Source organism: Colius striatus, chromosome Z (genome assembly GCF_028858725.1).
Source record: "Colius striatus isolate bColStr4 chromosome Z, bColStr4.1.hap1, whole genome shotgun sequence".
In the NCBI taxonomy this organism is placed as follows: Eukaryota; Metazoa; Chordata; class Aves; order Coliiformes; family Coliidae; genus Colius; species Colius striatus.
In genome coordinates, this window is record NC_084790.1 from 2,491,534 (window position 1) to 2,515,638 (window position 24,105).

General features: G+C 53.3%; 1 protein-coding gene across 1 annotated transcript; it reads right to left on the minus strand.

Moving 5' to 3' along the window:
• Positions 1–289: 289 nt before the first annotated feature.
• RND2 (Rho family GTPase 2) lies at positions 290–22,936 on the minus strand. The gene is made up of 5 exons (XM_062017973.1): positions 22,782–22,936; positions 22,587–22,674; positions 7,224–7,333; positions 2,604–2,738; positions 290–1,773 (listed from the first exon to the last, which is right to left on the minus strand). The coding sequence occupies exons 1-5, from the start codon at positions 22,881–22,883 to the stop codon at positions 1,525–1,527; spliced, it is 684 nt and encodes a 227-aa protein (XP_061873957.1). The 5' UTR covers positions 22,884–22,936; the 3' UTR covers positions 290–1,524.
• Between the last annotated feature and the right edge of the window lie 1,169 nt (positions 22,937–24,105).

Consider the following 24,105-nt stretch of genomic DNA (forward strand, 5'->3'; position numbering starts at 1 on the left):
CAGCTGATGTCAGCTCAGGCTGGTGGGTTGGGCACAGACAACCTGCAAATGCTCCCCAGCATTTAAGGCTTCAGGATGGAGTGAGAGGTTATTCAAGGCAGGTCTCTCAGCTCCAAAATGAATACACTCAGCCAGGTCCTCTGCGTTTCTCACTCAAATGTAACGTGTGAGTGTATTTCAAGAGCTGGAGAGCTACATCAGGACACAAATAGAAGTGAGGGTGTAAGACATTTTGAGAGGATGTCTGGTTTGACTGTTGAACACAAACAGAGTCAAGCACGATGCGTTTCCCAATGACGTTTATTTGTTTTCTGTAGCCCACTGACACAGCTGGATCTGGCAATGGAGCAGATTCTTTTTCTTTTCCTTAAAGTGTCTATGTGATATTAAGTCAAGGCTAACACTGTAGTCAAAGGCATTTAGAGAGGGCAGCAGCAGAAGCAATGGGAGGTGTTGGGAGGAGGCTGTACAGTATAGGGTAAGAGAAGCAGGGAGCCCCTTCTCTCCCATTGCCACAGTAAAGACAGAGTACAGATATACATATCCCCTTTTTGGTTATCCATACCAGACAAACACAGCACCATGCAACACAATCTGCAGCTGGAAATGGGTGGAGAGCAGGATATGGGTAGTTATTGCAGTCTGCTTTTTGGGAAGCCACGTGCCTCAGAAAGCGCAGCTGCCCATGGCAAGGAGCAGCCTGAGGAGTAAACCAGGCTGTCAGCAACTGGGACACAAGCTCCCGACTAGCATTTGCTTGCTGAAGGGAACCACAATTCTCAGGATGCATCTACTGGGATAGACCTCTCCCTTGGAGACAGATCCACTCCGCTGCATGTCAAATGGGGTTCAAGTACCCAAAGTACCACGTAAAGAGCCTCCTGTCTGTTTTGCTCACAAGAAGTGGATTTCCATGCTGTCTCATCAGGTTAAGGTTCCTTCCCAGGGTGCCTTCCCTCCCAGCCCTGGCCCAGCTCTACACCTTCCATGGCGACTTGCTGTCCAGCTTAGCTGAAGGCAGCACCACCTCAAACATCATTTCTCTTCTAAAGAAAGATTGGGAGAACAGCTTCTCCTGATTGCACTCTGCTGACAGCAATTGTACCCATCTCCCACCCTCCAGCCCAGGCCCCACGCATCCCACCACCACCTCACACCGTGTGTGCACAGCTGCCCACAGCCTGGGCTGTGAGCACGAGAGTGTCAAACAACACAGAGGATCACTCCCTTTGATTCACCCACTCACAGACTTTCCAGCACCCAAATACTCCTCTGCCAAGAGGCTCCTTCACCCTAAGCAATCCACACAATCCACACAGCAGCAGCCAACCCAAAAGTCTCCACAGTGAGGGGAGCAATTCATGCACCCCCCCAGTTTGCAGCTGGGACCTTGGCTCAGCCCTAGAGACTGAGAGAAAGGCTTTGGAAAGGCGGGCTGGCTCCTGCAGCCTGCACCATGCCCTTGGCTCAGCTCAGTTACTGTACAAAACGGACAACACACACACATAATTTACAGCCTGTTTTTCACATGATGGAGCAGCTCTTGGCTCGGTCTTTCCTGATCTCTGTGTCGGTCAGTAAGTCCGTCCTGCCAGGCATCTGTGATGCCCTCTTCAGTCCCCGTTTGGAGTTGCTGCGCTTCAAGTTCTTGTGCACCCTGTTGACCGAGGCGAGCGTGGTCACGTGAAACACATCCCTCACGCTGTTCTCTGAGACCTTGGAGGAGCACTCTGCATAGGCCACTGCCCCGATCTGCCGTGCCAGCGCGCTGCCCTGCAACCCAGACAGGGTGGGAGGAAGAGGGAAGAAAGGTCAAGGCACCGGAGCCCTGCAAAGGAGCATCCTCACATGTCACTGCCCTACCTGTGCCCTCCCACGCTGGGAACCAGCTCGCACCACATCTGCTCATCACCTCTGTAAATGAAGCACAGGCATCTGTGAGAGCAGCAGAGGTGAGGGTGGGCTCTCCTGAAGACAGTACTGCCAGGATGGACCCTGAATCTCTTGTGCTTTCTCACTAACGTGGTGCCACTGCTGCAGCTGAGGGTCTGGGCAGCTCCTCACACCAGGACAGTCACCAGTGTACAACCAGAGCCAGGCAGGGAGCAACCCAAAGCACCACAGAGACTAGGTCTCCAGGACAGCCTGCAGATACTGCTGGGTCCACAGCATCAGCCTCTCAGATCCCCCAGCTGGGGTTTGTGTCCCCCCACAGTGTTGGCCCAATACAGAATCCGAGCAGGAGGGTCACTCAGAGCAAAAAGAGCTGCACTGAACTAGAAGATGCAGAACAACATGCCCCTTAGCCAGCCCAACCTGGCAAATCAGGCATCTCCACCACCTTTGAGGACAGACTTCTTCACCTAGTAACCAGGAGGCTGTTCAGCAGAGCATCAAGAATAAGTCAAGGTCTATGAGAGCTGGGTAACAAGAGTGTTGTAAGCATGAGCAGCTCAGAGCCCACCAGCCAAGATCAAACCAGCTTCAGATCAAGACCTGGGGTCATTTGCAGCTGAGCTTCCTTGTACTAATAGGTCCTGCAGAACAGTCCCCACCTCACCCTCACCTCCCTGAGCCTCAGGGGTATTGCTGCTGGCACACACCTGCTCGTGTGTCACGGGGATGAGGCGCTGCTTAGACAGCTCCCGCAGCGTGTTCAGGTCCGTCCTCATGTCCAGCTTGCAGCCAACCAGCACAATCTTCGCATTGGGGCAGAACTCCTGAGTCTCCCCTTGCCACTGCAGAGGAGACAAGAGGGACAAGTTGCTGGGGACTGTTGGTGTACAAGATACTTGCCTTCATGGCCAAAAAGGCCAATGGTATCCTGGGGTGTATTATGAAGAGTGTGGGCAGCATGGCGAGGGAGGTTCTGCTCCCCTTCTGCTCTTCCGTATCTGCTGAGGCCTCATCTGGAGTCCTGGGGCCAGTTGTGGGCTCCCCAGCTGCAGAGGGACAGGGAAGTGCTGCAGAGAGGCCAGCACAGGGCCAGCAAGATGCTCAGGGCACTGGAGCATGTTCCTGCTGAGGAAAGGCTGTGGGCCCTGGGGCTGGTCAGGCTGGAGAAGAGAAGGCTGAAGGGGGAGCTCATTAACACTTAGAATAAGTACCTAAAGGGCAGGTGTCAGGAGGATGGGGTGACACTTTTTCCTGCCTCCAGTTACAGGACAAGGGGTAATGGCATGAGCTGGACCACAAAAGGTTCCACTTAGATACAAGGAAAAACTTACTTGGTGTGGGAGTGAGGGATCCCTGGCACGGGGAGGGTGTGGAGGCTCCTGCTTGAGAGGTTTCCAAACCCACCTGGACACGTTCCTGTGCCCCCTGATCGAGGGGAACCTGCTTTAGCAAGGGGTTGGGCTGGATGAGCTCTAGAGGGCCCTTCCAGCCCCCACCATTCTGGGATCCTATGATATTTTAAGGGGCTGAGCAGCACCACCATGTCAAGTTAATTTTGGCAGCAGGCAGTCTGTGAAAGGGTCATGGTTAGAACAACAAAGGCAACCACAGGGATTCAGCTTGTTACTCCCAGCCTCTTTCCAACCAGGCCAAGAGCTCCATGCGAGATATCCCCAGCTCTGGAGATGGAGATAGGCCAGGAGAGTTGTGCCATTGAGTTCCCACCAGACAGCATCATCCTCCATGCCTCACCACCATGGCAGAGCCCACGAGCCTGGGGCGTGGCTTCTCCTGCTCCCACCAGCAAACAGCACTTGTCTCTCCTACAGAGGAATGACCACTGGGGCAGCTCAGGGTACCAACACCTCTTGATCATCAGCACCCATGGCCAAGCCACCTCTACACAGGACCCAAACCTGGACCAGTCAGGGTACTGAGACTGCTGCTGGTAGCCACTGCAACATCGCTTTTAGGTCTCTTGCCTCAGACCTGCGGTGCCAACACTGAGGCTGGTTTTGGCCCTGCTGCATTGCCCAGACTTCAGGAAGAGGGGAAGGGGCACAGGCAATGGCCTGTGTCACCAAGGGCTCTCAGTGAGGACACAGGTTGAGAGCAGCTCTGGAGTCTGCGCTGAAGATGGGAAACACAGGGACAGCCAGCTTTCAGTGTTCTGAATATAACATGAGGCTCTAATGGGATCAGATTTGGAAAGCAGACTTCAGAGGCTAAGACCATGCACTCTGGTGCATGTGGCTTCTCCAAGCAGGGCATCACAGCTGCTCAGAGCCTGATTAGCTCATCAGGGCACTTTAATGACTGCCACAGGCAAAGACAGGAATGGGCTGAGTGCCTCTCAAATAATTTTATGCTCACTTGTTCCAGATATGCCCTGTAAACCTGTTAAAGCTAAGCTGCAGTCCCCTGTGGCAGGCCACGAGAGACCACTCAGGGGTATGGCTGTGGAAAAATAATGACCACACAGTCTGGTGCACAGATCTGACAACTCCAAAGGTCACCTTTGCTGGACCTTTTGAAGCACAGGTAGGAGGGACCTCTTTGCACAACACACTTATTTGTTTATCATTGGGAAACACGTGTTAAAGACATGAAGACATTCAGAGTATAGCTATAGCCATGGAAAGAAAGAAAGAAAGAAAGGAAGCAATAGAAGGAGAAGGCCAGGGTAAATAGCCACTTCCTTCACACTAATGGCCCCTTTCAGAGCTCCAAAAACTGGATGCCCAATGTGCAGCTAAGTGTCTGCAGCAGTAAATAAAACCTTCACCCGTGACCTCCCCCAGGGCAGACATGTACAGCCCCAACGCTTCTGAAGCAGGAGGCAGGTGATAAACAGAGATTATCTCTGGCTAAACATGTCACCTGGAATTAGCAATTTCCTGGTACACTAAGCAATGGTTCAGATTATGCCCTGGGCACTTAGAAGGGGAATGAAAACCAAGCCCACAGCCTGGTGTCCATAACCTGGTGTGGAGGTGCCAAGAATGACCTGAGTTTCATTAGACTAACATCAGACCAAAAATGTATTTTCCCACTAGGAGACGGGTTCAAGTATCTTCAGCAAGACCTCTCCGTTCCCTGCCAAGGACACTTGTCCACCAGGACTCACATACATCCCAGGATCTGGTCAGTGGGAGATTTCTGGTGTCACAGCTGCGCAGCATCAAGGGCTGACACAACCACACGAGGAGGAGAAGGAGGAGGATGCAGTTCTTTTGGAGCTGGAATTCAAGCAGACCCATTTACCTGAAGGATAAAAACCTTCAAAGGGAATTGAACTACAAGGTCTGCTCTTACCAGGACGAGGTCACAGCTGCCTGCAATGACAGAGGGCTCTCTGGTGTACGGAGAGAGGTGCAACTCTCTTCTCGCAGGATTTGTTGCTCTATCAAGACTTGTCAGAATGAAAGCACCACCCCACACAAACCTGCTTTGTAAGAAACGAAGTGATGCTGGTTTGCATTCTCTCAGATGGCTCCTTTCCTTCAGCTGTACAGGCAGCCAGAAGGGCAGCAATAATACAGACTTCATCTGCTGAATTAGCATTTCTTGCCCGAGGCTTAAATAGGGAGTGTTATTTTCCTTATTCGCCTGATATCAAAAGCTAAAACCCATTTCAACTTTATGGTGCCTTAGAAATTTTCCTTGCCTCCATAGCCTGCAAGACTGCAGCAAAGGAAACAAGGCATGTACTCAGAGGCACTTAAAGAAATCTCCTGTGATTCAGGGTTTATTTTAAGTCACCATATCAAAAAGACATTGCCCAACAGTGCTCGAAGCATCTGTGAGGCTGCACGGGGAAGACCATGCACTGAGCGGTGCAGACTCACAGGAAGAGAGTGCAGAGAGACAGAAATAAACCCCAAACCCAGGTAATTATTGTTGGGTTTGCATCTCATTAAGGTGTAAGCAATTTGCTTTGCACTGTTGGGATTCTGCTGACTCCTCAAGCTGAGCAGGGAATTCTTTCAGCCTATATGAAACACACTTCCCTCCACCCAGTACCCGGGACCTGCTTTGGAAGGGAATACTGAGCCATTGACCAAGTTATCTGAAAGGTCTTTATTCCCTCACCAGGACACTTCTGAGACACAGACCCACTTCTCAGCCCTCCCAGCAGCTGAGTAAGAGGCACTTGCTTCAGCACAAGATTTGGCAAAACGTGGAGAGGCCATGAGGGCAGCCAGTACAATGTGACTCGTTCAGACAGTGGCCAGTCCAGCGCTGGCAGCCTGGGGCTCACTGGGGAGAACAGCCACAGGAGTCACTATTCTGGAGTGCTTTTGACACCTCAGTGTCTCAAAGAGCTTCACAAAGGGGATGCCAGCCAAGTCTTGTCTCTGGGACAGGATGCAGCCACCAGCAAGCTCTCTGCAGCTTTACAGTGGTGAGAGCTCACTGCCACCACAGTTCCCTGGATTCCAGGGAAGGAAGCATGGAACAGCCAGGACCAAGTGATTAGAGTAGCCAGGAGGTCATTTCCCCTCTCCCCTGAGCAGCATCACAAGCTGCAGGACTAATGACGACTCATGGGAACCTGAGTGCCACCTACTTGCCCAGAGCATGGCTGGCCGGGAAGGAGTCAGTGATGCTCCACATCAGATCCTCTCTGAAGCTCTCTGGGACTTGCCAGCTAGAAAGATCTGCTTTGTTGAAAGCTGCTAATCTGCAGGTAGCTGTTCTCTAGCTGCTAACGAAGAGCGTGGCCAGCCAGCTCTGCCAGGACTGATGGTGTCCAGGGCCCTGCCTACCATCAGTCCAGTGGCATTGTGCCAGATCGTTCTATTCATTCACAGCTTTGCAGTTCTCATTGTCAAGCTCTAGGAAACCGATTGTTGTTTTCCTCACTGTGCAGATGCGGAACTGAGAGGAGAGCCAAAAAAACTGAGCTCTCTGCTTGCACGGAAACAGGCTCAGGGGCCACTTCTCCACTGCTGCAGGCAATCCACAGCACTCTCACTCATGGTTGTGCCAATGAGAGGTGCACAAGACTTTCCGAGCTCTTCACGAAGAGCAAAACAAATGCCCTGCATTTCTCTCTGTCCTCACCTTTGTATGTCCACACACAGAACCCCAGACACATGCTGCAAGGCTGCCATGGGCTACACTGTTCCCTGGGCTCCTTTCAAATGGAAACATCTTGTTTTCTGCACAGCCCACATGAGGATGGGCAGCAGCTGACCATCCTCATCTGAGCACACAAGGCTTTGCTACAGGGTCAGAGCTTTTAGCCCCAGGGAGCAGGGACCCCAGGGCAGCTCTGTGTGCTGCTGCAGAGCACCCACCCCACCAGCCCAATGGGTACACACCTTCTTGAGCACACTGTCCAGGGTCTCCGGGCGGCTGATGTCGAAGCAGATGAGCACAGCATCTGAGTCAGGGTAGGCCAAGGGACGGACGTTATCGTAATAGGCTGAGCCTGTAGAGATGGGAAGGAGGAGAGTAGTGAGCAGAAGTCTCACCCCACTGACTGCTTGCCACCACCCCATCCTCCCCAGGCCCCTCTGCCAGGCCAAGAGATAATTAATCCCAGTAAGAACTGGAGACATTGCCACATGATGCAAACTGCTCTGCTGCTGATAAAGGATGCTGATCCAAACTTGTGACCAGGCACCATCAGGTTCCAGCAGAGTTTGGTTTGCAGAGAGTCTGGTCCCTTCATTTAGCCACGGAAGTCAGAGGCTTCATCCCTTTGCAGAGTGGAAATGAATGCAAGTTTTCCATCCCTCTCCCTCCTTAGTAAGCCTCTGGCAAGTAAGAGATGTGGACCTTGTGCTGCTGACTGACTGCAGAAAAGGGAGCTTGGAGCTGTGACACTGCTGAGCACTAGCACGTGCCTCCCTTTGCCACTCACATCTCTACCCTATTACTTATCATGCAGTTGCTGTACTAATGGTGGAAAGGTGTGGCTGAGAGGAGACAGGGAATGCTGCTGCTATTTTCCATCCTCTCCTGCTATCTTTATACAGGAGAGTTTGCTCACACAGACTGTGAGAATTTATGACAGGCAAAAAAAAGAATTGCCTTTTGCTCTGGATGTGTGCTGGAAAAAGTCAGACAGATTCTCTTTGGTACATAAAAGATGTGACAGGATTTGGTGAACACGCTACAAATTTGGAGAGGATGATTCTGTATTCTGCAGGATTTCTCAGTGAGTAGGCAGAGAGCCCAGCCTGAATCCTGCATGGCTTCTTCAGCACACACACACACACACACACACACCCCTTCAGTATGAATTTCAGGCACTAAAGTCACCGTCCCCACACTGCTTTTCATTTGAAGTGCATTCTGTGTGGAGCTGTAGATGCCTCAGCAAACAGCAATGGAGCTATCAGCTCACTGCTACTTAAAAACACCGTTTCAGTTTTATATTTGGCTTTTACAATGGCTTAAACTTCCTGGAGGGATGAGAAGCAGATGTTTATTTATGAAAAGGGGAAGCAGAGACACCAGAGCCCTTGTTGAATCTGCCTCCTCCAAAAGAATGATCACCCACCCCCAGGCCAAGGGAACCGGACGTGCATCCTGCCACAGCCCCTCGGGACACCCAGACCCAGCACTTTCCCACCCGGGGAGGAGGGTGCAGGACCCAGCCTCGGTGTCAGGTGCCTCCTTGATGAAGTTCAGCACCTGATGAATTATGGATGGCGGTAGCTTATGTTTCCAGGAGGATGGGAATCTGCCTGGGATATGTGTGAGAGGAGAACAGGACGATTTTCCACAGGGGTTCCAGTCTTGGCTCTTGTCTGCACAGGAGCTGACAGCACAGAGTGGGTACAGCATCCCCCCCAGCACAGCTCTGCACCCTACATCCCTCTGCAAGACTCAGACAGGAGAGCAGACCTGGCTGTGACCACCCCTTCCTCTACCCAGAGCCCACAAGAGCTGTGACCACTCCTTTCTCTGCCCAGAGCCCACAAGGGCTGGCTGAGAACTGAGACGTGTTGTCTTCCCAAACCTTTACCAACTCCCGTCGACTGGCCACCTACTCTCCCCTTGACACCATCTCACAGCAAGATACTGACAGCAGTCACCACTGGAACCTCCAACCAGCAGCCCATGCAGCCCCCCCTGGCTCTCATGGAGGCACTCTGGGATTCAGTGGGCACTTGGATTTGTGGCAAAACCAGCTACAAGCATCTCCATCTCTTACAGACAGCGGTGCTGGTGCCAGCCCTCAGGAGCAGCCACCTGCACTTCTGCTCCCTTCAGTGAGAGATGCTGCTCATTTGGTCTCTGTCCCTGCAAAGTCAATGGGAAGAGAAGCAGTTGGGATCCAGCAGAGAAAAAAAAAAACAGACCCTGAGCTCTGCAGAGCTCAACCCCCTTCCTAGAGGGAAAGTCATGTTCCCTGCATGGAAAGGAGCCAGACCCTGCAGTGCCTTGGGCAGCTCTGGGCACAGGGAATGCAGGCTGGCACACACAGTGAGCCAGGATAACCCTGAGTCCCAGGCATTGAGATTTCTGACCTCACTTCGGGCTCAAGCTGAATCAGTTGACCACTGGCACCAGTGAAGTGCTTCCTCCATGCTCCAACAGCACGAGGTGACCCAGTTCCTGCTGAGAATGAGGCCACTTTCGGAGGCTTAGTGGTGCTGAGCTCCCCTTTGAACTGAGTTCTCAGTCTCACGCCTGGTGTGGGTGGACGAGATGGGATGGGAGATCCAGCACTGATCTGCATGCCTGGATTTGCTGGATCCTTTCTCTGAGCCATGCCCTCTCACCCACCCTGTGCACATAAGGGTATGTGCCTGCAGACAGGGCCCCCAGCCCTCGCTGCAGGAAAGCGTTCCCACACACATCCTTCCCCGCAGGTCCTCGCCTTTACATAAACACTGCAGATAAACCTGACCCCTCCCAGCCCAGGAATGCTCCTTCTGTAGAGGTGTTTTTTGGCTCCATTCAGCACAGACATTGCCACAGCAAACTGTATCATAGCAACCTGCTGCTCCCCTCAGCAGCCAACCAGCTTCTCGGTGCAGAGCCTACAGCACCCATGTGTCCCACAGAACCATCACCATCCTCATGGTGACTGAGGGGGGACACTACTAATGCTTACAAGTACCTAAAGGGTGAGTGTCGACAGGATGGGGCCAGTCTCTTCCCTGCAGTGGCCAGTGACAGGACAAATGGCAAGGGCAACAAGCTGGAACATCCAAAGTGCCACTGGAACAGGAGAATAAACTCCTTTGGTGTTGAGCTGAGGGAGCCCAGGCCGTGGCTGCCCAGGGAGGGTGTGGAGGCTCCTTCCTGGGAGGTTTCCAAACCCACCTGGACACGTTCCTGTGCCGCCTGAGCAAGGGGAACCTGCTTTAGCAGAGGATTGGGCTGGATGAGCTCTGCAGGGCCCTTCCCATCCCTCACCATCCTGTGGTTGACTCTGTGATCCCCACCCCAGAGACAGGAATCCCACTCTCACCCCCTGAGACCACAAGTGGAAAAACTCCAGTGCTGGCAGGAGAATCTGATGGAAGGGATACACTAGGTCAAGAACATCATTTTCTGATACCTCATTTCCTACCACTTTAGCTGTTAGTTGAACTCATCAGCTGCTCTGGCAGTGAGTAACAGCCAGTGCTCATGACCTCAGCTGCAGAAGCCTCTGCTCCACCTCAGGAGACTGACGGAGACTAATGGTCTGTGCTGCCCACCTGGGCAAGCAAGCTGCCGACCTCCAATCATCTCCAGCTTTCTTTAGAGATGTCTCCATTCAATCAGGAAATTATGTTTAGCGGATTATTCTTCTCTTTTTTGCATCTGTTGCTTTCTCACTGATTATGACAATTAAAAAGAGCCAAACAAATAAACCACAAAAGCCTCAGTTCCTTCAGCTCCAGATCCTTCTTTTAGCACTTGACACCTTACAGATACTCCAGCAAGACACCCCAGAGACCCATAGTCTGGCACTTCCAAAGGCTCATGTGTCAGCAGACCCTGCTTTCCTTCACTGCATGAGTCATTCCTTCACTTGGCACCCCAGTTTTGCAGGAAACAGGACCTATGTGCATCTGTTCATGATTAGCGAGAGAGAAAGCTGGAGAGAGCCAAAAAACCAGCTTAAAATTAAAATCCACACAGTTGTCTGAAATTCAGGGGAGGATGCAGCCATGAGCAGTTCCTCTTTCTTATCAGCTGGCAGCCCCACAAAATGCCTGGCACCATGAGTCGGGCAGGGGACTGAAATGTGCTGCTCCATCTGTACCAACACAGCGTTAATCTTCATTTGTTCCTTATTAGCTGTTCCCAGAGATAATGAGCCTCCTCACATGGGCACCCTCCACCCAACAATAGCACATTGGAAACCAGGAAAGCAAATATGCATGCAGAGCCATCATGTGCTCTGTGAGGGGCTCCTGCAACCCCAGCCAGCTCTGGCTGGAAACCCAGCCCAGCACTGCCAAGACCTAAATTTTTCAGCGTTGCACTTGTCTCAGAGGGCTCACTGCAAACTTTCCCCACAGAGCCAGCAGCACTGTGGCACAGGCTGCTTTCTGCAGGGACAGCCAAGAACATCCTTCACAGAATGAGGCAGAAATTTATCCTGGCTTTCTGGAGCGCTGCACCCACAAGTCCCAGGAGCTTTGGGTTACCTTGCCATGCAACAGTGCCAGAGGAGCAGCAGCCTTCAGAGACTACAGAGGTTGTCTTCTTTGCAGACAACCCCCCCAACCCACCTGCCTTCAGCCAGAGGACAAAGCTGTAAAAGCAGGACCAAGGTGCACAAGGAGTGCCTCAGCATCATCTCCCTGTGCACAGCAAGAAGCTTGTACCACCTCTCAGCCAGCATCAGACATGAGGAGACTACATTCAGGAGTCCAGATCACCTTTCACTGAGCTTCACCACCCCTTCAGCACTTCCCAAGACAGAGGCTGAGCACTTCCCTTTGGAGCTGCTAACCAAAATGACTCTGTGATCTCAGAAACTGCTTACTAGGGGCAGTGAGCTTACTAGAGGCAAAGGGGATGCAGAGATGTGGCTTTGAGCTGTCTTCTTACCTCTCCAGGCCAGGCAGGGCTTCCTCTGCACAGCAGCAACAGCAGAGGTCTAGTGTGGGAGCAGGATGCTGATGTTCAATCACTGCATCCTTTCCCCACAAGAGCCCTGCAGACCTGGTTAATATTACATGAGGTGCCAGTGAACACAAGGGCTTTCACGATCAGCCCTTCCTCTGCCAGGAGAGGTGATGACAGAAAGTGTAACAATGATAACAAAAATTATTTATCTCACCCCTTTAAGACTGAAAATGAAACCTCTGTGCAATTCACAGAGGTGCTGGGCAGGGAACAACCCACACTGCTGCTCCTGGAGTGGACTGCAGCCATGCAGAAAGCTGCAGCTGGAGAAAAGGTCTGCAACAGCAATGGAGGCTTCTGACCATGCCAGCTGAGTGCCCCTCACCCCTGCCCCTCACCCAGCTCCACCAGGCAAGCCAAGCTTAGGGTAAGGCTTTGCAGGGGCTCTCCCAGAGCAGGCAGCCATTTGCATGATAAAGGCACAGATCCCCTGTAACAGCCCAGGCATTGTCTCCTCCCAGGGCCCAGCAAGGGGAAAAACATAAAAACACTGGATTGAAAAACCTGGCTCTGAATGAAAGGCCAGAAGTGGCAGCTGTCCCAGACAGAGGCGAGGCCAGTCCCCATGGTGAGCCTGCAAAAATCTCCGCTGCTTTGAGACATCCAGGACAGGCCAGAGCTGCCGTTTCCTCTGCAGATGCAACCAGAGGGCACAGAGTCACCCTAAAATATTTCCCGTTGCTAGAAAAGGGGAAATCAGCCCAGAGAAACAATGGGAGAGTTTACAGTGGAGAACGAAGAGGAATTCAGCCTCAGGGAACACTGGAGAGCAGCAGTTAAACAGCCCCAAAGGTCATGCCTAGTCTTTTTATCTTCCTGGGGACAGAGTGGTGAGGAACTTTTTTCTTCCCTGGTCCTTTTGATCAACTTAGCTTGACCATGTAAGAGTAATGTCTCCATCTGAGCCCACAACAGGCTCAGAACTCCATTTGCCAGGATAAAACTGCCCATGCTGACGTATCACTCGTGGCCACCTCCTCCACCATGGCCTGTGACATGGTTCCAGCAAGCTCCCCGGGGTTACTGAGGGAGCATCCTGCTGGCAAGACTCCCCAAGACATCTCCTCCAAGAGCCCAGGAACAGAGGACTCCACAGCAAATTGCTCCTCAGGGAGGATCTCCCATTTCGAGGAGCCATGAGCATGGTAAACCCCACAGACACAAGTCCCTGCCTTAAAGACTTTGGTTGCCTTTATAAAGGCAGAAGGCAACTAGCTCAGTGTGCCTGGCATATGACAGACCAGAGTATGCAAATGCCCTCCTCATTCCCTCCATCATTAGTGCTGATGGGCTTTATAAAACAGGAGGCCAGGAAATAAGCCATTGCAACAGCTGCACATCCATCGGGGAGACAATGACCTGAACCATCTTGAGTTCAGAGACCGACTTCACCCTCCCAGTGTGAAATCAGACCCTCTCTCCTGAAAAGAAATCAGAGGAATTTGTTGTTGTTGTTGTTGTCTGAAGACTGATAAACTGCAGCAATAATCCTGAGCACCCTGCAGGCCCCTGCTCGGACAGGGCTCAGAAGCAGGTTAAGGATCTCTGACCCCATCTGGCTGATTATTGTCTGGAAAAGGAGGATAATGCAGGTCCCATTGACACCAAAGAAAAGCCACCACGTTTCTGACACTAATACAGTGCTCATTAGAGCCCGGGCCTGAAGAGTGACAAATGGCAGACAGGATTTAAAGCCCTGGTGACAGACCCAGAGGGGCTCTGGCAGTGCCAGGGTCCAAAGCTCAGACCCAACAACTCCGGGGTCAGGACGATGAAAGAAGCATCAATTAGTGACATTAGAGATTAAAGTGAGTGGCACTAAGTGCAAATTAGAGTCAAACAGAGCACCCTGTTGTGTCAGGTTCCAATCTAAGGCAAAGACCTATCTGAAATGCCAGCACCAAGGTGCCTTGTGCTGCTCAGGGTTTCCTGGCTCTGCCCACTGCAACACCACAGCCAGGCAGAGAGCTGTGGTTTCTTTCTGAGGCCATTCCCATCACAGCCTAAAGAGCAGAGCTTTAATGAGCACATCCCCTGCATCTTCTCACCCAAACCCCTCCATGCAGGCTTTGTCACACAAGGGGATCCCGGCATCCTTCCAGCAGAGGCCTCAGAAAGGTCTAATCCAAGAGAAGGTCACAATTTTTTCCTCAGAAGTTATGGTATGACAGAGCCTTAGAGTGGGGAGTGACCCTGACAAGCAGAGGGTTGTCTTGACACAAAACCCTGACTGCCAGAGAGAAAGTGAGCAAAACAAGGAGAGATGAAGCATCCCACCAGTGCACTGATGCTACTGCAGCTACTCCTAGTACAGCCCTCTAAAGGACATCAAACATATCTCAGCCATGGGCCCTGGCACCTCTCATGGCTGGATCATGACATTTCTCTTGCTTGTGCAACATCACTGCAAACCCCTGAAGTGTAGGAAAGGAGGAAACTCGTCTATGGCAAGGAACATGCAATTATCCAGAAAGTGTATTGTGTCCAGTTGTGGGCTCCCCAGCTGCAGAGGGACAGGGAAGTGCTGCAGAGAGGCCAGCACAGGGCCAGCAAGATGCTCAGGGCACTGGAGCATGTTCCTGCTGAGGAAAGGCTGTGGGCCCTGGGGCTACTCAGCCCCACCATGCCAGGATTCTATGTAACAACAGCTAATCAAGTGGGACAATTAACCTCTGCTCCCAGCTCTTACGATGCACGTACAAAAACGAGTAAGTTACAACACAACCCAGCTGGCACACCTTCAGGATGAAGGGAATGGTATTTGCACAGGCTGAGGTGGCATTTCTGGGCCTTTCTCCAGATCTTATTACTGGAAACCTGTCACTCAGGAGAAAGCTGTTCTGCTGGATTGACCAGCAAAGGAATCCCTGGTGCTCCTGCCTTATCCAGATCCTGTGCCCTGTCTCACACTGCTCACAGGGGTTTGGTGGAGCTTGCTCTGGCAAGCTCTGGCAGCTCTAGAAGCTGCTTAAAGAAATCCCTGCCGGCATCTCTCAAGGAACATCACTGAGTTTCTGGTGCAGGAGGGCTGGGGCTGCAGAGGCAGCCTGAGTAGCTCATTGATGCTGGAAATCACACCCGTGGCAGCTGACAAGGGAGACAAATGGGAGCCAGAAGCCCCTTCTTGGCACTCTTGCCACGTTGCAAGGGCAGTTGGCATTGCCACAACCTGCCTCTCATCCTTTTTATGGGGTACAACAAGGACTAGGAGTGGCAACACATTCCCACAGAAGAGCCAGCATGAGCCCTAGCTTTGGGGAAACACAGAGGGCTGAGCAGAACACAATTACCTTTATGCAACGTTGCACATTTCAGGTTTGCTGTGCATAAGCAGCAGATTCCTCCTCACCTACCAGATAAGGTTTCTCCCCACAGGGAAGGCTGGGCCTGTACACTTGTGGAGTTTCAACTGAGTGGAGATTTTATCTTCAAAATCTAGGGCAAAAGGAAAGCTGCATCCATGTCCTCACCACATGCACAGGGCCTGGGGCACACTCCAACCAGCTCCTTCAGAGCTTTCTCTCCTGTAGAGCCTCCTGCCATCCCCCATCAGCCATCCCAAAGCACAGCAGCACTGTTTGATGGGGCGAGAAGGGCACCCTTGGCACCATGCTGGGTGAGGGCTATTAGAATGGCAAGTTATCCCAGGCAGAGGTCAGGGCATGATGAGCCTGCTCAAGGGAGTTTCTGCAGGTCTGCTGATGAGACTGTCTCAATAAGGAGCTTCTGCTTGTGTCAAATGTGTGAAAATGTCTGAAAGCTCCATTGGGAAGGACCGAAGAACTGACAGATTGACAGAAGAAATGAGGAGAGCAGAAAATCATCAAATTGGTTGGTTGGAAAAGACCATCTGAGGGATGTGGCTTCCCATGGGCTGCGTGCAGGTGACGATTTTGGGCTTTGTTGCCCTACTCTTGTGCCTTGCTGTGTTTCAGTACCATGCTTGCTTTTTCTTGCAAGGATCATAGAATGAGGTAGGAAAAGCCCTTGAAGCTGCTGCAGTCCCAGCCCTGGCCTCACCCTGCCCAGCCCACCACTAACCCACAGCCCCCAGCACCTCAGCCCCACGGCTTTGGGATCCCTCCAGGGCTGGGCACTCCCCCACAGCTCCTTGGGCAGCCTGGCACAGGGGCTAACACCCCTCTCAGGGAAACAGTTCTGCCTAGCTCCAATCTCAACCTCCCCTGGGACAACTTGAGGCCGTTTCTTCTCCTCCTGTTGTTTGTGACTTGGGAGCAAAGATGGTCACTGCTGCTCCCCTCAGCCTCCTATCAGGGAGCTGCAGAGAGTGCTCCTGTCTGCCCTCAGCCTCCTCTTCTCCAGGCTCAACACCTCCATTCCCTCAGCCTCTCCCTTGTGCTCCAGCCCCTTCCCCAGCTCTGTGCCCGGCCCTGGCCACGCTGCAGCCCCTCAGTGTCCCTGTGGCAGTGAGTGAGGGGCCCAGCACTGAGCACAGCCCTGGAGCTGCAGCCTCCCCAGGGCCCAGCACAGGGGACAATCCCTGCCCTGCTCCTGCTGGCCATACTATTTCTGATACAAGCCAGGATGCCCCTGGCCTTTCTGGCCACCTGGGCACACGGCTGGCTCATGTTCTGGCTCATGGGCTGTCCTTGCCCACAGAGGGAGCAGATCACCTCCTTGCTGTGGGAACAGGGTCCGCATCAGAGTCAGGACTAAATATACCCCACAGAAAGCCCTTCCTTGCCTACAAGGTCACAGCAGCCAACAGAGTCATCTGGTTGTCATTAATGGCACCATTCTTCCCCAGCACCCCCTGTGACATCCTGCAGCCCCACAGAGGCTGAGCCTCACGGGTCTGTACAGGAGAAGGGACAGATGCAGCCATGGACACGCTGCTCTTGCTGTAGGGAGCTGCAGGAGAAGCAAACTCTACCCCTGAGCCACACAGCATTGCAGAACCCCCACACCATGCGCAGCACAACGAGACAAGCCTCACAGGGACTGTCACGTCGTGTCATGTCTCCTCAGGTCCATCCTCCACCCACTCCAGCATAAGCATTTCTGCTGTTGTTTCTGCTGCAACTCTTTAAACCTCTGTCCGACTGGTTACTGACCCGCTTGAGAATGTGACCCAGCTGCTCATATTTTTAGGCTTAACTATGTATTTGTGCTGAGGCAGAACACAAGTATGCTGGTTTCGGGCTCCCAGCCTCAACAGGGAGCATGGGAGGAGCTATTTTAGTACGGAAAGGGCAGCTCCATATTTTTGTTTCCTCTGCCTCAGAGTGCAAGTGACATTGAACTCAGGTTCCCAAGACTTGCTCTTGCACTTTGGAAGAGGCAGTCATGGCAGTCTTGGGACTGCAGGCTGGGAATCCAGGCACAGCCAGCTACCGCATCCATGGAGATGCCATCGCTAAACTTGGCCCCTTTGAGCTCTCTAATCTCATCAACATTCCTCAGCAGTTCCCCTAAAGAAGGATCTGTTATCGCAGCCCTTAGGTTCCCACACAGGCCCGTACCAAGGCAGACTGTTTGCAGAGCACAGGCAAAGAGGGAGGAGGAGAGGGATTTGCAACTCACAATGTTATTCTTGTCTCAAAAGCACATCTGCTTAAGAGACAGAAGCCCTGAAGAAGGACTGGCAGCTGTGCAACTCCCCTGTTGTGAGCTGCAGCACAGAGAGGGGCAAAGTGGTACTGCTGAGCCTGTGGGCACCAGCCTTCGCAACGTCACAGGTTGTGGTAGACACTGCAGCTCTCAGCAGCTGGTCCACAAAGGACAGAAAAGTCCTCTCCAGCAGCTCTACAAGGTGGCAATGATCATGTGTAAAGCCCAGTGCCAGGTCTGGGCCACCCCTGGAGCCACAGGCACAGATGTTGTTAACAGAAACGGGCAGCTCTGCTCTGCACCAAGATCTGCAACAGCAAAAGATGCACCATGCAGACAAAATGCCTGAGGTCACATCACTGCTCTGCCTGTATCTCTTAGCGGCCTCAGTCACAGAAGGCAGGCAGAGAGTCCCAGCATGACAGGAGAGTGAACCAAAAGCAAAGACCTGAGCCCAGGCTGCCGTGTACAGAGTAGTTTCTCCCCTCCACCCAGGCTCAGGGCAAAGTCTCAGACTGGCCAGGACTGATGCTACAGCACTTACCAAGGCAATAGGCACCGGCATGGCCTGAGCCCATCTCTCTCCTGATAGTGCCCAGCACTGGGGAGGTGCTGGCTCTGCAAGGTGTCAGGGCAGTGGGCAGGATCAGTAAAAAGCTGGGCCAGTCCAGAGGTGTGGGCATGGGGTTCCCCTGGCAGCGCCCTGGTCATTCACCACAGGAATAAGCCAATGGACAGTCCCTGGGAAGGAGCTCAGGTGGCACTGAACATGCTCACTGACAGAGACCTGCTGAGCAGGGCATGGAAGACCTGCTAGACACAGGCAACAAGGCTGGGCAAGGGTCTAGAAAACAAGTCTGATGAGGAGCAGCTGAGTGAGCTGGAGATATTCACCTTGTAGAAGAGGAGGCTGAGAGGAGACAGGAGCACTCTCTGCAACTCCCTTGATGGGAGGCTGTAACAAGGTGGAGGTCAGTCTCTTCTCCAAAGCAATGAGGGATAGGACAAGAGGAAACTGCCTCCAGTTGCCGCAGAGGAGGCTGAGATTGGAGCTGAGGCAGAACTGTTTCCCTGAGAGGGGTGTCAGCCCCTGTGCCAGGCTGCCCAGGGAGCTGGGGGAGTGCCCAGCCCTGGAGGGATCCCAAAGCCGTGGAGCTGAGGTGCTGAGGGCTGTGGGGTAGTGGTGGGCTGGGCAGGGTGAGGCCAGGGCTGGGACTCGATCTTAAAGGTATCGTCCAACCTAAATGATTCTGTAATTCCACAGTATCTCCACTGCAGGTGTGAGACCTTCCAAAGCAGGGCAGACCCACAGACACTCCCAGATCCCAGAGGGAATACAGCTCCCCTACTTCCTCAGGAAGCCTCCCTGCCTGGTGCACACCTCCTGGTAATTGCACTCCCTTTCACACCTCTGAAGCATGGAAATGAAACTCGCCCACTGTTTGCAAAGCATTGCTAGTGATCCCAAAACCATCTGCCCTTCCTCCACGGGGAAGAAAGCGCCTTCCCAACGGGGCTGGGAGGCACCCAGCCCTCTGGAAATTGCATTCCCAAGCCATCAGGCATCCTGTCGAACAGGAGTTTCCCCCCTGCCATAAGATACCGACGCTATGCAGAGAAGTTGTTCCTGTGCCAAGCACATTTGGCCAACAGGAAGCAAAGAAAGAAAGAATTTGCCAGAATGGCAACACAAAGAGCAGCAAAGTACCACGTCCTCTGTGTGGGTCACAAGCAGAGGTGCTAGGGCTATGTCCCTGGAGCTGTGTCCACCCAGTATGGTAGGCTGGCTCTGCCCCTCTTCCCTCACACATAAAGATATCAAACTGCTTTTTAATGGAGGGTTTAGGAAACTCCATGTAGCTGTTTCAGGAGGCAGGAGGGATGGGACATCCCTGCCATGCTTTAAAAGGGCACCTGAAGCAATTTCACTCTCAAAGTTTGTCCAGAGGTGGGACAGAAGCATGAAATACAAGCAGCAGCTGTAGATGACAGACAAGGGACCAAGCTCAAACTTGGTTCACTTTTCTCCCTGGTAGGTTCTTAGGTATAAGACAGTGCCAAGTCCTCGAGTGTGCCCTGTCTGAGTGGCACAGATTTCATCCTCATGAAGGCTTCTCAGTGCTTCAGAAAGAAACCTCTAATCAATGGACAAAGGGTTAGAAAACACGTAAAGGAAATTAGAGGTCCCAATACAATTTTGGAGCCATTCAGTTCTCCATCACTTCTGTCCTCCATCACTTCTGTCCACCCTATGGCATTACGTCTGTCGCCAGATTGCCTGCCTGCCAGCTGCTAACGTCATAGCCTGCACTTGCCACTTAGCAGGAGGGGCAAATTCAGCCTGAAAGGCTGCATTTCCCAACACACTTCTTCTTATAGCCGGTACTACAAAGCCCCAGGGAGCAGACCAAGATCCCAGCTTGTACAGAGATTATCAACAGGACTGGGTGGCCAGGCAGGTCACGGCCGTGCTCAGTGTCAATAAAGGGAGTTTTCCAGTCAGACTGCTCTTGCTTCAACACCCATTGCTGGACAATGCCCAGCTCACCCTGTGCAGCTTCGAGAGTCTCCAGCAACTTTCACAATTAACTACAGGGCCAGGGGGAATTTAAAAAAGAAAGAGAATTATTAATAAATCGATTGTCAGCTCCTCTGGCCAAGTCTCTCTTCTGATTTCTGGAGCAGACTGTCGGTTCTAATCACTTATCTAAGAGATGGCGAGTGTTTAAAATACAAAGGGTGATCTTGACAGGAGGAGGGGAGCAATTTCCCAGCACATCCCTTCCCGCTCTTGCTGGGATGGAATTTATCATGAACAATAAACCTCTGAATGCAAAGCTGTTTAAAATAGACAAGAGGTAGCACAGGGACAAGGGAAAATGCACCCCAGTGCCTGTCACCCTGCATGAGGAGGGCAAATAGCCACTCTCAATGCCTCCAGCTCAGCTGGTTCAATTCATTATTGTGCAAAACTTCTCTTAGCAAAGCTCCTGTTCACAAGTGTCTCCAAAGGGCAGTGGAAATTCAACAACAGCTTGCAGTCTGCAGGTAAAAATATAAGTTTGATTACCAGGGAAAATTGCTCTGTATTGGTTTGCAGGACTGTTTATGGAAGAACTAGCTCCTGTGTATTTCAAATCAGAGCTGCGACAGCAGGGGATTTATCTGGAAAACTACCTAGCAAACTCTGTCTACAACAAAGGTGCCAGGAAAGGTCTTACATTTTTGACAGGGAGAAGGGAGAAAGAATCAAAGGCTATTTCCTCTTGGCGAAAGAGAGAAACATTGGACAAAAGTTCTCTCTTTTGTTGAAAAGGGTACAAATGAATGCACGGTAGAATGGGATGCAGGTTATCAGACACATGTACACAGCTTTGAAGACTTTTTATCACGTCCTTTTCTTTTAAAGGTTTGTTAAGATCGAAGCCAAACATTCTGGAGACTTCCTAAAAAGCAGAAGGTCAATGAAATGTGCTTCCACAACCCCCAAAAGGGTGAAGTTCTTTATGGCAGATGCAGACACCCAGAGCAAACCATTCAATGCCTAACAAAGACACCCCACCCAGCCCCTTTTTGCAGCCACAGGGGTGCCCAAGCTGAGGCTTGGGTCTGCCACCCCTCACTCCCAGCACACCACGATCCAGACTCACCCTGTAGGAGCAGCTCCAGGGAATCCTCTGCAGGGAAGGTTCCCCCCCTGGGTCAACCAGGATGGTTTTGCTGTTGCCAGGTTTGAGAGACCTCATGCTGACACACCAGCCCAGCAGCATCCACCACGCAATGACTGCCATGGCACAGTCACCCTTGTGTGCTTCAAGCCCAGCTCACAGTCACACGCTCAGAGCCAACACATCAGCCACGGCTCTAGCACTAAGAGCTGCCCTAAGAGCCAGCATCCCTCTGGCTCACATCACAGCACAGAGCATGCAAGCAAAGCAAAAGGCTCCCTTTTTTTTTGTCCCAGGGAATAAAAAGCAGCAAAAAGCAAGGTCCTCCTGTGTCAGGAAGGTCCAGAGCAGACTCAACAAACATTAGTCCAAGACTGAGTAAAGCCACCTCTTTAGGTAGAGCTGTGCCAGTCCTACAGCTGTAATTTGATGGATGTAAAATTACAGCACGAAATTAGAGTGTACAAGAGCAAAGTAAATCCTAGGTCACATTTTAATTTACTCTTGGACAGCACAAGGACACCATAAATTATGGGGAAAGAGCATCAGCAAGCCTGTGGCGTACATACGCCAACAGCACACAGCATTCAGCTGCACCGTGCTTCCAGAGCAGTCCAAAAAAAGGGTTTGCAGAGGTAAATTTGAAGGGGCACATGAACTTTGCTGGATGCCAATATTTTTATCAAGAACTTCACTTGTGACCTGCACCTCCACGGAAAGGCACCATGAAGTGTGGGAAGGGGCTCGGTGGGCTGGGACAGCTGTGCCTACAGCTTCAGGCAGAATCACAAACGAGGACACAAAGAGGCAAAACCAAACCAAACAAACAAACAAAAAAAAAGAGACAAAACCCCAAACGACCAAAGAAGCCCTGACGGTCTGTAGCAGAGAGTGATGAAAGGACAGCGTGTTCCCACAGCGCATTCCTCTCCAAGGTGAGGTCTCCTTTCTCACGCTGCACCTTCCCTCTGCCCCGCTCCTACCCGGCCTCACCTCGCACCCCAGAGCTGCTTTTGCCGCACCCCGGCAGCTCCCTACTCAGGCAGCGAGGGAATCGCTCCAAGGCAAGCGCAGCGCTCAAAATCAGTGCAGAGCCAGTCCCGGGGAGGGGGGGGAGCTGCACTGAGACGAAACCAGAACCCGCAGCGCTGCGAGACCTGGAGACCCCTCGGAGCAGCGAAGGCGCTGCCCGGCACCCGGACGGGAGTTCGCAGGGTGCCGAAGCTCCGGGTGCAGCCTCAGGGTCCGGAACCGCTGCACCAGCCCCGGCCCGGGGGCTTCGTGGAAGGGAAGAGCCTCTAGCGGAGGAAGGAGCAGCCCCGGCCCCGTCGCTCCCCGCATCCCTCCCCCGAGACTCACCTGAGGTATCCCACATGTTGAGCTCGGTGCGCTGCTTGTCGATCTCGAAGCTGGCCGTGTAGTTCTCGAAGACGGTGGGCACGTAGCTCTGGGGAAGGACGGAGGGGAGAGCAGAAGGTGAGCCCAGTCCAGCCCAGCTCAGCCCCGCCGAGCCCGCCCGCAGCCCCCAAACCGGCCCCCCGCCCGCCGCCGCACCTCGGGGTAGCAGTCCTTGGCGAAGACGTGCAGCAGCGCGGTTTTGCCGCACTGCGTGTCCCCCACCACCACGATCTTGCAACGAGCCAGGTGCCCCTCCATGATGCGGGGCCACTCCGCCCGCGCCGCCGCTTTACCGGGACGGCCCCGGCCTGGCCGCGCCCCCGGCCCCGACGGCACCAACCAGGCGCGGAGCGGAGCCGGCGCTGGGCAGGGCCCCGCCGCCGCGGCCGCCCCCGCCGCCTCCTGCCGGCCCGCGGCCCCGGGAGCCGCCCCCCGCCGCCCCCTCGGAGCGTCCTCCCCGCCGGCAGCCGCCGTTTGTCGCCAGCCTCCCGCGGACACGGCGCGGGCGACGGAGCGGGACCTCACCCGGCACCGGCCGCGGCCCCGCCGGGGGCTGCCGCCGCCCGGCCGCTTCCCCCGCGCCCCCAGCCCCGGCTCCCGCTGCCCTCCGGCCCCTGTGCCCGGCACCTCCCACTGCATCGCGGCAAGAGGGGTCGGTCCGGAGGCCCGGGGCGGTCAGAGGCTGCACCGCGCTGCCGGGGAGTGCGGGAGGGGCAGAGCTGCAGAGCGGCGGCAGAGACGGCGACCCGCAGTGCCCCGCACGGAGATGCCCCCCCGCCCCTTCCCTTCCCACCGGCACCTTCCAGCCCGGGCACTGCCGGGAGAACGGGGCTTGTTCCCCCGGGTTTTGGCAGAAATGAGAGCACTCTGCATTTCAGCCATCTCTCCGCGGGTTTTGAGTCCCACATCTCAGATGGCCGTGATCGAGTTGTACTGGGGAGGGCAGGAGAACCCTCTTCTGGAGGGGCTGCACCACCCCTAGCCTGGATGCACAGCCTTCTGCAAAGAGGGCAGCAATTCCTGCTCTCCATTTCCCCCTTCTCCGACTGCACACAATGCGTCTATAAATCGCAGGCAGGGATTTTAATTGGCAGAATTACTGAAAAGGGAAAGGCTCCTCCGCTGCTAACATTTTGCTGGCCACACTGCAGGAGGATTTATTGTGATGGCAAACTTCCATCTCTCAAAGATAAGCTGTCTGTCACAAAACACAGCAAAAAACAGGGACGCTGGAGACAAAGCAAGTCTGGAGGAGAAGGAATTAAAATGTTTTGGCGGTGAAACTGGATTTATTAATGGGCTGAGGGGGCAGTTTGTTTTCGCTGAAATCACAGCCGTTTTTCATGTATAAATATTGGTGCTGTGCATGATGTGGGGGTGAGGAAAGAGAAGAGATGTGGTGCCAGGCACATAGGTAACTCAGTGGCTCTGAGTGCTGCTTTGCTTTCTGCTGAGCCTGCCAGCCAAAGCACCGGCTGGG